Source organism: Hyla sarda, chromosome 5 (genome assembly GCF_029499605.1).
Source record: "Hyla sarda isolate aHylSar1 chromosome 5, aHylSar1.hap1, whole genome shotgun sequence".
NCBI classification, from domain to species: Eukaryota; Metazoa; Chordata; class Amphibia; order Anura; family Hylidae; genus Hyla; species Hyla sarda.
In genome coordinates, this window is record NC_079193.1 from 89,447,142 (window position 1) to 89,462,567 (window position 15,426).

General features: G+C 44.5%; 2 protein-coding genes across 2 annotated transcripts in view; one reads left to right on the forward strand and one right to left on the reverse strand.

The window, feature by feature from the left end:
• Positions 1–728: 728 nt before the first annotated feature.
• On the reverse strand, positions 729–14,426 carry FKBP14 (FKBP prolyl isomerase 14). The gene is made up of 4 exons (XM_056519908.1): positions 14,077–14,426; positions 9,960–10,111; positions 3,959–4,086; positions 729–2,015 (listed from the first exon to the last, which is right to left on the reverse strand). The coding sequence occupies exons 1-4, from the start codon at positions 14,265–14,267 to the stop codon at positions 1,857–1,859; spliced, it is 630 nt and encodes a 209-aa protein (XP_056375883.1). The 5' UTR covers positions 14,268–14,426; the 3' UTR covers positions 729–1,856.
• A 102-nt stretch (positions 14,427–14,528) lies between these two features.
• PLEKHA8 (pleckstrin homology domain containing A8) overlaps positions 14,529–15,426 on the forward strand; it is a 48,883-nt gene continuing 47,985 nt past the window's right edge. Inside the window, exon 1 of the mRNA XM_056519907.1 lies at positions 14,529–14,763. Within this exon, the coding sequence (XP_056375882.1) occupies positions 14,676–14,763 (88 nt within the window). The 5' untranslated portion in view covers positions 14,529–14,675. The remainder of the gene's footprint in view (positions 14,764–15,426) is intronic.

A 15,426-nucleotide genomic window follows, 5' to 3' on the forward strand; every position in this document is an offset into this window, starting at 1 on the left:
AAGGAAATATTCGATGGAGTCTAGTAGGGACCTTATAGGTACGGTGAAGTATCTTCAGAGATGTTTCCAACAAGGAGATCTGCCAACCACCCTTACTAATAGTAGTGCAGCAGTCTCTCCATTGTGAGGCAGAAAGCGTGGAGTGAATGTCCCCTTCCCACTCAATCATGTATTTTAACTTTTTATCTGGGGGAGGAGCGTTAAAGTGTGAATAAAGTATTGAGAGGAGACCTGGTGTGTTAGAGGAGTTTAATATATGTCTCTCAAACGAGGTAGGTATAACTGAAGAGTTACAATGAATATGTGACTTATAGAAAGAGACGATCTGACAGGCCCGGAACCTCTCCCTCGGTGGAACTTCATGTCGTAAGCACAGGGAATCTAAGGACGGCAACATTTGGCCTACTAAAAAATGATGCAGGTACCTCAATCCCTTACTCAGCCACCAGTGAAAAGAAGTAGGATTTAAGCCAGGGGGAAAAGAAGGATTGGAAAGAAAGGGCAGAAGAGGTGAAGGCACCGACTGCATACGGAACTTAAATCTCACCTGACGCCACAGAGAAAGGGCGTACAGAGTGACTTGCGCTGAGGAGGGTAGCAAGGACGCAACAGGGCACATACTTACCTGCATTTTTAGAATGGGCAGGAAATTCCAGCAGTCAGATCCCCAAAGATCCCCTACATACCCCTCTATATTTTATTCCTTTTAGTTAAATAACATAGTCAAGCTAGTTCATACCTTTATTTAATGCAAAGTTTAAAACAAAGACAAACAGACGTGGCATAAAAGTATATCCAACTGAAGGTTCTCTCTCGTGTGAATTTGCACATTGAATTCTCATTAAAGTAAAAAAAAAAAAAATCTTCTGGAAGAAAAGGAGTTTTAAATGCCCAATGTGGGCTATGTATTATAGGGAAGAGATGCACACTGACTCAGGGCAATGCTGAGTGCTGGAAGAAGTCTCGCATTTGACCCATGTTTCATAGAGAAGAGAATTCAGTCTTTCAAACAGATGTAGTGTTAGTATTGGTTCACAAGAATCCTAAGTGTTAAATGTTTTCTAAAATTCTGCCAAATCCAATATTCTGCTGGTAGATATAAAAAAAAAAAAAATGCCATCATAGTTGTTCTGCCATAAATGCCTGCCAACCCATTAAAGAACACATTCCCCACCCCCTTTGTAGCAGGAAGAAAGAAAGAAAGAAAAAAAAAAAAAAACACATGTAATCTAGCCATGTAAAGTTAAGTGCCCAAGATTTGACCTCTGGCAGTTGTTTTAAAAGGGGCCTTGGCACAGTTATCACAGCCTCTTTTGTATGTGTACCACAATCCTTTTAAAAAGGGGTACTCCAGTGAAACATTTTTCTTTCAACTGGTGCCAGAAAGTTAAACAGATTTATAAATTCCAGTACTTATCAGCTCCTGTATACTACAGAGGAAGTTGAGTTGTTCTTTTCTTTCCGGCCACAGTGCTCACACCTCTCTGGTAATGTCAGGAACTGTCCGGAGCAGGAGCAAAAAGAAAAGAGATTCAAAAAGAAAGGAACTTCCTCTGTAGTATACAGCAGCTAATAATCCTTCCAGTACTTAAGATTTTTAAATAGAAGCAATTTACAAGTTGTTTAACTTTCTGGCACCAGCTGATTTTCAAAAAAAAAAAAAAAAGTTTTTCACCAGAGTACCCCTTTAAGTAGCTGATTAATGTGGGTACCAGGAGTCATGCCCAGGCAAATATTGGATCGCTGATTCTTAGAACTTTACAACACTAGAACACACACAACCTCTAAATGTATTTGATAACCATGTGCCAGTCATGTTTAGCAGAAAAGACATGGTGATCAGTGATCATTGCACTTCAAAGCTCATCATGTAGATATGTAAATTCTCTAGCAGAAATATATCCATCATTGTCTTCATCTTCTTTTTCAAATATGCTCTCCACCAGAACATCGTGGTGACTCTCATTCACAGAGCTACCATGCTTCTCAAATTCAGACTTCAGGTAAGTCTTTACCTGGAGAAAATGTTTTATTCAAACAGAATGAAAAGTTATTATATTATATATATATATTAGACATTTATATTATATTATTTATACTGACATGAAACTATCACTTTCATGATGTCCAAACCATAAGTCATTAGGGCAGTGCCCAATGCTTTCTGCTTGCCAAGGAGATGCACCAATACCCCATGGTTCGGGCAGCAATAAAGTGATGACAGCTGCTCTTAAAATACCATCAGAATCTTTGATAGTTTCCAGAACTAAACCGCGCAGCCCCATTAATGAATTATTATAAACAGCTCATAAAGATGGTAGCCGAGAATTTCGTGACTACAAAAAGCACGAGGCTGAACTGTCAGAAGCCACACACTATGCTTGAGGGAGGGAGGGAAGGATCAACGCAGCCCCATTTTTTCCTCCGAGTCTCTGAAATAGACGTCAGGACTCTTTACAGGTGAGTAGTGCACAGCACCAGAGAACTTTTCTCCTTGCAGGATACCCGATGTAAAAAAAAAAATAAATAAATAAATAAAATAAATAAATAAAAAAAAAAAAAAAAAAACAAAAAAAAAAACACAACTTTAGTGGTTACATGTTACCGCTTAGTGCCCAGGATGCTTTTTACCTTAAAAGGACATCAGATTCAGTGCGTCCAACTTTTTATATTTGAAAAACTATTTGTTGGCTTGTTGTTCTTCCATTTTAAACAGGACATTGATACTATATACCGTATTTATCGGCGTATAACACGCACTTTTTAGGCAAAAATTTTTAGCCTAAAGTCTGTGTGCGTGTTATACGCCGATACACCCCCAGGAAAGGCAGGGGGAGAGAGGCCGTCGCTGCCCGCTTCTCTCCCCCTGCCTTTCCTGGGGTCTAGAGCGCTGCTGTCGGCCCTTTTCACCCCCTGGTTATCGGCGCCGCTGACCGTTCTGTCCCCCTGACTATCGGATCCGGCGCCGATAGCCAGGGAGAGAGAAGCAGCGCCGACAGCCAGGGGGAGAGAAGGGGCAGCGGCACCCATTGCCGGCGCCGCTGCCCCGTTGCCTCCCCCCCATCCCCGGTGGCATAATTACCTGAGTCCGGTCCGCGCTGCTCCAGGCCTCCGTCGTGCGTCCCCGGCGTCATTGCTATGCGCTGAACGGCGCAGCGCATGACGTCAGAGCGCCGCGCCGTGCATAGCAACGATGCTGGGGACGCACGACGGAGGCCTGGAGCAGCGCGGACCGGACTCAGGTAATTATGCCACTGGGGATGGAGGGAGGCAACGGGGCAGCGGCGCCGGCAATGGGTGCCGCTGCCCCTTCTCTCCCCCTGGCTGTCGGCGCCGCTTCTCTCCCCCTGGCTGTCGGCGCCGGCACCGATAGTCAGGGGGACAGAACGGGCAGCGGCGCCGATAACCAGGGGGTGAGAAGGGCCGACAGCAGCGCTCTAGACCCCAGGAAAGGCAGGGGGAGAGAAGCGGGCAGCGACGGCCTCTCTCCCCCTGCCTTTCCTGGGGGTATATCGGGGTATACACGCGCACCCTCATTTTTTCATGGATATTTGGGTAAAAAACTTTTTTTACCCAAATATCCGTGGTAAAATGAGGGTGCGTGTTTATAGGCTGGTGCGTGGTATACCCCGATAAATACGGTAGTAACTTCTATGAACACTTATGTTATACAATGTCCAGTGGGGGGGGGAGGGGGGAGAGTTAACAAAACCTATGTAGTGGAAAAGTGTTGCAGTAGCCAATAGCAACCAGATTACAAATGAGAGAACCAAAGAGGCCTGTTAAAAAAAAAAAAAAAAAAAAAAAAAACGCAAGCTGATTGGTTGCTATGGGCAACTGCACCACTTACTTTACACAGGTTTTGATAAATTCCCTACAATAAGATTTGCTCATTCCAATGATGTCAGAAGATTCCATACAAAACAAAATAGGAGAGGATCCCCTTTAAAATTGTTACCTCTGCTCTAGACAGTTTCCAGTCATCATTCAGATCCATTTCTTGGAATGACTCATGGGACCTTGGTCCATTTCGGATCTCCATAAGACTAATATTGAAGATTAAAGTACTCTCTGGAGGAATTTTTCCTAGAACAAAAACATTGTTAAGAGCAGATAGAGACTTTATGCCCTATCAGATCACACGTTTTCCAAACAATTAGAATTTTAAAGCCCTAAAAATCCAATTGGCCAGAATTAAAGCACCCCCACCATGAAAATTTCATATACAGTGGGGCAAAAAAGTATTTAGTCAGCCACCAATTGTGCAAGTTCTCCCACTTAAAAAGATAAGGAGGCCTGTAATTTTTCATCATAGGTATACCTCAACTATGAGAGACAGAGAAAAAAAATCCATTAAAATCCCATTGTCTGATTTTTAAAGAATTTGCAAATTATGGTGGAAAATAAGTATTTGGTCAATACCAAAAGTTCATCTCAAGGGTATATACTTTGTTATATACCCTTTGTTGGCAATGACAGAGGTCAATCGTTTTCTGTAAGTCTTCACAAGGTTTTTTTTATTTTTTTATTTTACACACTGTTGCTGGTATTTTGGCCCATTCTTCCATGCAGATCTCCTCTAGAGCAGTGATGTTTTGGGGCTTTGGCTGGGCAACATGGACTTTCAACTCCCTCCAAAGGTTTTCTAGGGGGTTGAGATCTGGAGACTGGTTTGGTCACTCCAGGACCTTGAAATGCTTCTAACGAAGCCACTCCATTGCCCAGGTGGTGTGTTTGGGATCATTGTCATGCTGAAAGACCCAGCCACATTTTATCTTCAATGACCTTGCTAATGGAAGGAGGTTTTCACTCAAAATCTCACGATCCATGGCCCCATTCATTCTTCTTTTACATGGATCAGTCATCCTGGTCCCTTTACTGAAAAACAGCCCCAAAGCATGATGTTTCCACCCCCATGCTTCACAGTAGGTATGGTGAGTTTTTACCAAAAAGTTCTATTTTGGTTTCATCTGATCACATAACATTCTCCCAATCCCCTTCTGGATCATTCAAATGCTCTCTTGCAAACTCCAGACAGGCCCAGACATGTACTGGCTTAAGCAGGGGGACACGTCTGACACTGCATGATTTGAGTCCCTGGCGGCGTAGTGCGTTACTGATTGTAGCCTTTGTTACTTTGGTCCCAGCTCCCTGCAGGTCATTCATTATGTCCCCCTGTGTGGTTCTGGGATTTTTGCTCACCGTTCTAGTGATCATTTTGACACAACGGGGTGAGATCTTGTGTGGAGCCCCAGATCAAGGGAGATCAGTGGTCTTGTATGTCTTCCATTTTCTAATAATTGCTCCCACAGTTGATTTCTTCACACCTAGCTGCTTGCCTATTGCAGAATCAGTCTTTCCAGCCTGGTGCAGGTCTACAGTTTTGGTTCTGGTGTCCTTCAACAGCTCTTTGGTCGTGGCCATAGTGGAGTTTGGAGTGTGACTGTTTGAACTTATCAGTATAAAAAAAAAATAAAAAAAAAAAAAAAACCCGACACCTGTCCACAACCTCAAACAGGTGCCATTATATGCAGGTAACGAGTTGAGGACAGAGGAGACTCTTGAAGTTACGGGTCTGTGAAAGCCAGAAATCTTGCTCGTTTGTAGGTGACCAAATACTTATTTTCCACCATAATTTGCAAATAAATTCTTTATAAATCAGACAATGTGATTTTATGGATTTTTTCTCATTATGTCTCATAGTTGAGGTATACCTATGATGAAAATTACAGGCCTCTCATCTTTTTAAGTGGGAGAACTTGCACAATTGGTGGCAAACTGATTTTTTTTACCCCACTGTACCCGTTTCCTGCCAGGCAAGAGATCCCTGTGGTGCAGCATCAATGGAACTGGCAAGTGCAATGGGTAGCTAGCAGCCTGTATTTTCTGCTTCACCCAAAGGCTTTCTTTAAAGTGTAACCAAAGTCAATCTATGGTAGAAGGCTCTGTTAAAATCTCCCACTACAGGGATGAGGGTTAGCTTGAAATTCAAATCAGGCAAATCCCCATCCTGATCACTCTAGTCTCGGGCTACAAAGTTGCAGAATATTTCAACAGATATCCTTCCACCAGAGCATGACTGAGTTTACCCCTTAAAAATTATAAGACTGCTCCCCATAAAGGCAAAAATTCTATATTCTATGATAAGCCACAATTGTTGGAAGACTAAAACAATTGAGATACACAAAGCAAATATGGGATGAATTTACAAAGTAGCAAGTCAACAAATCTAGAACTACATCCAGAATGTGAAGTAGGCATAGGTCTAATATACGAGAGACAAGTGTAAACCATTTAAAGTACATTCACAAGATGCTACGGATTTACCGCTGCAGATTTCATACTGTTAAGTCAATACAATAGTTGAACAAAGCATCAAATCTGCAGCAGGTACGGTATATGTGAATGTAGCCTTCAAGTAGAACCTTAGCGAAAAATTCATGCAGTGCAGTAATCTTACCGGCTATAACAAATGCATTGACAAAAGGGTGGGGATCCGCATGCATTAGTTCTGTGAGGACGTAGACATGTTTTCCATAGGAGCATATTCATGGAAGACCAGACCACGCTTTGGATCAAGTACGACAAACAGAAGTGGTTAGTTTAAGCACAAAGCAGTGTACATAAGGGGATTAAGATGACCCCACGTGTTTTTTTTTTTTTTTTTTTTAACTCTATGCAGGCGGCTACTACTACTACTACTACTACATTAATGTGAATATGTTAAAGTATTAAGTTGTGAACATGCAAACCAAAATAGTTAAATGTGAGGGTGGGACAGAAACACTTGTAGTTGCACTATATCTACAGCTACAAATACCTTGCATACCCATGTTAATTGACAAATAGACAATGCCACTTTGAAAGGTAAATTCCCTATGCACTCATTTACATATGGAAAGTTAGGTTCACAGCACATAAAATTAAAATTAAAAAAAATTTAAAAAAAACAAACAGGCCCCATTGGGCTTTAACCCCCTTAACCACATTGGACATAAATGTGTATCCTGGTGTGCTAAATATTTAGTTCTGAATGCTGTGTGCGCACCCCGTGACGTTAGACTACGCCCCCTCAATGCAAGTCTATGGGGCTTGCACTGAGGGGACGTGGTCTGACGTCACAAGCGGCCTTGGCCGACCCCAGCAGAACAAACAAAGCGTTAAGAATGAAATGTACGCTGGCCAGTAGAGTACCACTTTAACGCACCAGAATGTACATTTTAATCCTGTACATGAAGCAACTGTAGTCGCTTCATGTGTGGTGGGTCCTGACTTTGCAGGTAATGGTGAAAATAAGCAATACTGTATGTGAGACATTTTGAAATTACAGGTCACTTTAATGGACATTTTACCAGACAAACACGTACCATGTCCAGCACGGTCAATGATTTCTGCGATGGAGGCTCCTCATGGAACCACTGATGCAGATGTTACCCAGACCTTTTTTTTTAGCCGCACTTTTATGGGCAAAAAGTAAATAAAACCAGGAGTGTTTTAAAGTCCACAACTGCATTTACATTTCACCCAGAGCTATTATAAATAATTCTGTATTAAGCACTATACAGATTTCAGACATAATTCTGACCTCTTGCCGTGTGGAGCAGACTACAAGTAAAGAAAACTTCCAAACTAGTAATACACATATAGGGGACATTTAGGATTGTCTTTACACCACTTTAATGTTGTAACTGTCCCTGCAAATTTTGTGCACAATTTTTTGTTAGAACATCTTTCAAAGTTGTCTGTTTGGTGCCCTGTACACCACTTTTTGCAGTGGAGCTGTATTATTTGCGCAAAACAAATAGATTAAATAAAAAATAAGTCTGCTTTGCTGCAAATGTACAACAGCAAGCAGGACACGTAGAAAAATGTCAGAAGGTAGAGCCCAGAGACAGCCGGGAGATGCAGGAGCTGTCCTAAGCACTGCTAAACTACAACTACTCCCATCATGGGTCAGAATCTGTGGTACTGCAGCGATGAGTGAAAGCTCCTGCACATCCTCCGGCTACAAAACTTTTTTGGACTACTAGTCCCATTATGGGCAGGCTCTGCATCATGGGAGTTTTAGTTCAGAGGCTGAGGGACAGATCACAGCGAGTAATACTCCTGAGCCCTTCTGCAATCCGCATTTATTAACTTGGCAAGTGGGCGGCACATGCTGAATATACAGCAGTGTCACAATTCATAATCCCCACTGGGAGCTCAGATTGGTGAATAGCTACATGATACGAGTAGTAGTCCAAACATTCCCAAGAGTCCCACACCTGGGGGATGTGCAAGAGCCGTCCCTAAGCATTGCAGTACTACAATTACTCCTATCGTGGAACAGATTATGTCCCACGATCCCATGAGGAGTAGTCCAAGGGCAGAAGGACATATTGCACAGAGTCAAACTCCTGAAACCTGCTGCCATCTTAAAGTTAACCACAGAAGCCGGCGTCTCTAAGTGGGGAATATAGATTCCTTGCCAGGCCCGATCTGTGTAGCTCCACCCCCTAGCAATGACGTCATTATCCAGGTAAGAAGCCAGGGTGGTAAACATGGCTCTGTTCTCATTATGCGTTTTGCATAATGGCAACAAAGCCTTTCTGGCAGTGTGTTCACAAACAGGGAGACTCCAACTGTTGCTTAACTACAGCCCCAATGATGGGAGTTGTAGTTTAGCAACAATTGGAGGATCCCTGTTTAGGAACACACTGCATTATGGGCTCTCCCCAGGGGAGAGCGCTATAATGTACTAACCCATTTTTCATGTTCTTTTCTTCTTATTTCAGGTACGTGAATGTGGAGGACTACGTCAGACTGTGGACTATGATGATTATGATAGAGTAATGCAATAGAATAGAACTTATCCCAAGGAGAGGGTTTAAGTGATAGATCGCAAGGGGGTCTGAGGGATGTTACGGGGCAGCAGCAGTCTGCAGGAAGCTGCGGCAGACACATGGAGAAGGGTGGGGTAGGGGGGTCTCAATGTTATCTGGCGACAGAACGCCCCCTTCCCGCGGACTGCCACGACCCTGTACGGGAGATAGCAGGGGGCCTCAGCAGTCTGAGCCCCTTCCCCCCCCCCCCCCCCCCCCCCACGAGATCTATAAAAAACTTATCCCCTCCATCGCATAAGTTGTATTCCACTACAGTATTCCTTTAATTTCAATCAGAGGGTTAACTAGGGCCATTTACCATTTTATTGAAAAAAGGGGGGGGGGAAGCACTGGTCAGTCATAATCCACCAAATCTGATGTAGTCCTCCGCATACATGGGTGCACTATGCACCCCTGCAAACTATGCAGCAGTCAGAGGCTGTACAGAGAAGTAGTGATGCTATGCACCCAGTATATGTATATGCTCAGGGAGGAAATCATTAGCTTTTTTTTTTTTTATTTCCCCTCACAACTTTTATTTTGTTTCCGAGCAGAAGTTATGGAAAAATGAAAGGTGTCATTACAAGGTAAAAAAAACAACAAAAACGAAACATGCCTCATATGAGTCTGTAAATGGAAAAATAAGAGTTATGGCTATTATAGGACGAGGAGGCAAAAAGCTATATTTTGGTTGAAATTATTTTGTCTACCAGGACAAGTGGGTTTTCACGAGGGACAAGTAGATTGTGTTCGGTTTTAGTCCCTTGGACAATTTTATTTATTTTTTTATTTTACACACCCCTGATGCTATACATCACTGCTTACACTCCGGACCGGCGTTCGGCCCATGGAGTGGTACCCTGAAGGCAGTGAAAAAAAAACTGCCACAGGATACAAAAATGACACACACCAGCAAAAATGCCAGAAAAGACAAGAAAAACTGCCAGAACACAGGAAAGAGCTGTGGCAGTTTTCCAGGTGTTTTTGTTGGTGGGAAAAAAATTAAAAAAAAAAAAAAAAAAAAAAAAAAAACACACGTCTACTTACACCAACATTTATAAATATCCCCCGTAGCCCTAGAAAGTAGTAGAGAGTCACCTTTTCCTTCTTTACCATACGCCAAAGCAGGAGGGACAATAAGCTTCCGTTTCTCTCCAGCGCACATATCTTTGAGGCCTTTGTCCCAGCCTTTAATACCTTCTCGAATTCCAAGTGTAAACCATACAGGCTGATCACTGTTATTCTTATACCTGTAAGTCACAAAAGTATAATGAAGCCGCATGATGTCCTTTGGCAAATAACAGGGTCCACACAGATGTTTTCTGCTGTAAATCAGCCACAAAATTTGCGTGTATTACATGTGGATTTCACACTTTCTGCACAACAATGTGAGCAGTCAGTATACGCAAGCGCTCACATGACCAGCGCCACATGAATATTCAAATTCAGCAGGCGGGCCCGCCAATTTGCCGAAGAAAGAAGTGGACCTTCAGAGGGACCGGGCACTGTACCGAAGGTACATAAGTTAGTCAGAGACCCTGCATTGGTCTCCTGTTCACCCGCATTATTTCCTAGTGCAAATCCAAAGCGATTCTAGTCAGCGTAAATTCAGCCTTTGACATTTTTTTTGAGTTATTAAAGAATATTCACTCATGGCAAGTTTTCTAAATTCCCGTGGACCATCTGCAGTGCATAAATATACCATACTTTGGTGCTTGCATAGGAAAATCTACAACATTTACACTACAACTGTATGATCTGTCAGAGATATATCAAAAGATTGTCAGGGTCTCAGTGTTCAGACCCTGATCAATCACTAGGACAAACTACTTCTAGGTCCGGTCAGAAAACCGTATACGGGGAAAAAACGAGACAACCGGAGTCAGCATTGAGCTTTGGTCGGCTCATTAAAATTAATGGGGTTCGGGCCGGATCCGGCTGGGATACGAGAGCGGCCGGTTTTCGCTCCTCCCAACCGGATCCAGCAACCGTACACTACAAACGTAGTGTGACAGCACCTTTAGCATGCATGCTCCTGGCTCTGTCACATGATTGGGACATTAACATAAATGTCTGTCTATGGAACTTAAAGGCCAGCACCCGGCCAAAACGCATCACATCATGCCACCTACCTGTGATCCGTGTAGCAACAATAGGCGAATAAAGCATACTACATTGATCCGAGACCGAGCTGGAGCTTTTTTCTAAGGCTAGGTTCACATCACGTTTTAACCATCAGATTATCAGACAAAATCGAATTGCAAAAATATCATATACCGTATATACTCGAGTATAGGCCGAGTTTTTCAGCACGATTTTTCGTGCTGAAAACACCCCCCTCGGCTTATACTCGAGTGAACTCCCCCACCCGCAGTGGTCTTCAACCTGCGGACCTCCAGAGGTTTCAAAACTACAACTCCCAGCAAGCCCGGGCAGCCATCGGCTGTCCGGGCTTGCTGGGAGTTGTAGTTTTGAAACCTCCGGAGGTCCGCAGGTTGAAGACCACTGCGGCCTTCAACATCATCCAGCCCCCTCTCACCCCCCTTTAGTTCTGAGTACTCACCTCCGCTCGGCGCTGGTCCGGTCCTGCAGGGCTGTCCGGTGAGGAGGTGGTCCGGTGAGGAGGTGGTCCGGGCTGCTATCTTCACCGGGGAGGCCTCTTCTAAGCGCTTCGGGCCCGGCCTCAGAATAGTCACGTTGCCTTGACAACGACGCAGATACGTCGTTGTCAAGGCAACGGCTCTATTCCGGGCCGGAAGCGCGGAGAAGAGGCGCCCCCGGTGAAGATAGCAGCCCGGACCACCTCCTCACCGGACCACCTCCTTACCGGACAGCCCTGCAGGACCGGACCAGCGCCGAGCGGAGGTGAGTACTCAGAACTAAAGGGGGTGAGAGGGGGCTGGATGATGTTGAAGGCCGCAGTGGTCTTCAACCTGCGGACCTCCGGAGGTTTCAAAACTACAACTCCCAGCAAGCCCGGACAGCCGATGGCTGCCCGGGCTTGCTGGGAGTTGTAGTTTTGAAACCTCTGGAGGTCCGCATGTTGAAGGCCGCAGTGGTCTTCAACCTGCGGACCTCCGGAGGTTTCAAAACTACAACTCCCAGCAAGCCCGGACAGCCGATGGCTGCCCGGGCTTGCTGGGAGTTGTAGTTTTGAAACCTCTGGAGGTCCGCAGGTTGAAGGCCGCAGTGGTCTTCAACCTGCGGACCTCCGGAGGTTTCAAAACTACAACTCCCAGCAAGCCCGGACAGCCGATGGCTGCCCGGGCTTGCTGGGAGTTGTAGTTTTGAAACCTCTGGAGGTCCGCAGGTTGAAGACCACTGAGGGCGAATGATGAGAAGAGGATGATGAAGGGGGGGGGTGTGGGGATGATGAAGGGGGGTGGGGATGATGAAGGGGGGGGGTGTGGGATGATTACAAGGGGATGATGAAGGGGGGATGTGTGGGATGATGACAAGGGGATGATGAAGGGGGGGATGTGTGGGATGATGACAAGGGGATGATGAAGGGGGGATGTGTGGGATGATGACAAGGGGATGATGAAGGGGGGATGTGTGGGATAAGGGGATGTGTGGGATGATGACAAGGGGATGATGAAGGGGGGATGTGTGGGATAAGGGGATGTGTGGGATGATGACAAGGGGATGATGAAGGGGGGGATGTGTGGGATGATGACAAGGGGATGATGAAGGGGGGATGTGTGGGATGATGACAAGGGGATGATGAGGATGTTAATGACGGGTCTGGATGATGACAGGGGGGGGGATGAGGTATTTCCCACCCTAGGCTTATACTCGAGTCAATAACTTTTCCTGGGATTTTGGGTTGAAATTAGGGGTCTCGGCTTATACTCGGGTCGGCTTATACTCGAGTATATACGGTACAATCGTATGTAAAAATGTCTTTGCTATCTGATTTTAAAATTGTATCCAAAAATCCATCTGATTGTCAATAAAAATCTGATCCTGTTTAAAAAAAAAAAAATTATATATATGCCGATGGCAATAAAGTTTTCTATATCTGAAGTGTAGGTGTTTTGAAGTTTACTGCACATGCGTACTAAAAATAAATAAAAAAAATTGTGTGCGATAAATCTGACCACATGATTCCATGCGATTTACATAGACATCAATAATAAAAAAATATAATAATTTGGACACGATTTCGATCAGATTTTCAATCTGGACAAAAAAAAAAAAAAAAAAAAAATTGTGGTCAACGACGATTTTACCTCCGATCTTAAATCGTACAAATTCGGATGCAGATCAAAACCGACGCATTTGGTGTCTATCATTAATGAATGGAGTCAATGGATACGACTTGGGATGCAGATTTGTACGAGGTCAAAGTTAGAAATGGTGAGAAGAAGAAGTAGGATGGTAAAATGGTGATGTGAATGCGCCTAATACTTGCTTCTATCTACAGTCCGCACTGTTTCCCTGCTCGGTGTCTGGGATTCCACACTTGCATGACATTTTTAACAAGTCGCATGCACAAACTTGACTGTAAAATTCTGCAACGCGTGAACATACCCTAAATATTATAGAGAATCTGGCAGATATTGAGTGTGATCTCTCTGGTGGGTTCACACCACAATTTTGCTATACGGTTTCGGCATACCGTTTCATAAAAAAAAATAAAAAATAAAATAAATACATTTGTCTCCAGTTTAAGCCATACGGTTTACTTTTTTTTTTCCAGATAGAGAACCATGGCCCACCACGGTTTTTGGTCCAGGTGAAAAAACATATTTTTTTTTTTATTACACATGGGAGTCAACGGGAACTGTATGTGTGTACGGTTCCATCCAGTTTCACGATACGGTTTTTGACTTTGCACAGTTCAATCAAACAAGTGAAACTTTATTCATATCGTAGTGAAAAGTAAAAAAAACTTACACTTTTTTTTCTTCTTAAAAAACAGATGTAACCAGACATCATTTTTCAAACCGTATTCGGTTTTCAACCATATACAGAAACATTTCTACACGTTTTGATACAGTTTAGTGATGTCTTGAGGAATCCATTTTTTTTTTTTTAAATAAAAAAAAATGATACAGGAACTGTACTGCAAAAACGTGGTGTGAACCCAGCCTTATGCTGTGTTCATTAGACAGCGCACTGGTCATCAACAGGTTAAAGTTTATCATTAATAAAGCAAGTAATGTACGGTCTAAGTACCGAGGCTGCTGCTATAGAAAAAAAAAAAACTCACGTTGAATAGAACTGCGTCCCGTTACTTTCTAGGAAGCCCTCAAAGTGCAGGAGCAGCATGTCCCCATTCTTGGTCTTCCTCTTGCATAGGAAAGGCTTCTCCAGCACCTGGACCTGCACGTCAGGCTCCGGGATGAGTGCGCCGCCAGCACAGGCCAACAGAACCCAAACCAGCACCAGCATCATCATCATCGCTCCGCACTCCCCACAGGGCCCGCAGACGTGGCACGTCGCTTCTATAACTTTTCTACCGCTTTAGGGACATTTAACTCCACAGCGGCCCAGCCTATTGGCTGAACGTGTGGGCGTGGTTATAGCGACAACACCCTATTGGTCAATAATGTTTGTCAGCTGTTAAAGTTATGCGCTGTGATTGGTCGAAGACTCTTCCAGGAAGTGAGTGGAGACAAGGGGTGCCCTTCTGATGGAGCCTTAGAGGGGCGGGGCCGTGACGCCATCTGTGTGCTGTGTGCGCCGTAACTGCCGCCGCTTGTTGCTATTCACAACGGAAATGCGCTGCTGGCTGAGCCGCCTGTCACTGTCTGCCCTAGGAGCAGCGCTGGGCCGGTGCTAAGTACTGCTGGGGAGCTGGCGCGTGAGATGCCAGAGTCCTGCCTATGTGAATCAGACAGTGTGTCCCCCAGCAACATGGAAGGGATCCTGTACAAGTGGACGAATTATCTTACCGGTAAGTGGTGGCACGCGTGACTTTATGTTACAGTTCATACAGGGCGGCTTTTGTGCTGGACTCTCCTTTCCGTCTGACTGTCTGGATTTGTAGTTGGCTCCAATGTCATAATGATATAAAGGGATCAGGAGTATAACCGGGGTCCCAGAGCCTTGGTGGGGCCCCTCTCACAATGATACTTGTCAGCCGGGGCCCCTCTCACAATGATACTTGTCAGCCGGGGCCCCTCTCACAATGATACTTGTCAGCCGGGGCCCCTCTCACAATGATACTTGTCAGCCGGGGCCCAGTGACTTTTCCAAAACTTTCACCATTAATGGTTTGGATGTGGCTACAGTCAGTTGTCATTAGGCACAAGTGGCCTGTGCCTAGGGCGGCGGTGTTGAGGGGGCAGCACTTAATGTGGCCAAAATAAAAAAATCTATTTAATCCATTGGGTGAATTCCCATCAGAACTGCTGCATCATTTCCCTGCATGCCCATCGTGTTGTGGAGTCATCATTGACTTCACCACATTCAGTGTATAGCGGATCTGTGTGTCACTCATGCGGTTGTTGTGCGTATTTGTGACAGATCTGCTTGAAAAAATGTAGCGGAATCACCATAATAGGGTGTATTTAGTCCGAGCGCCAAGGGCACCATGAGCTGGAAGTATGGCCGTGAC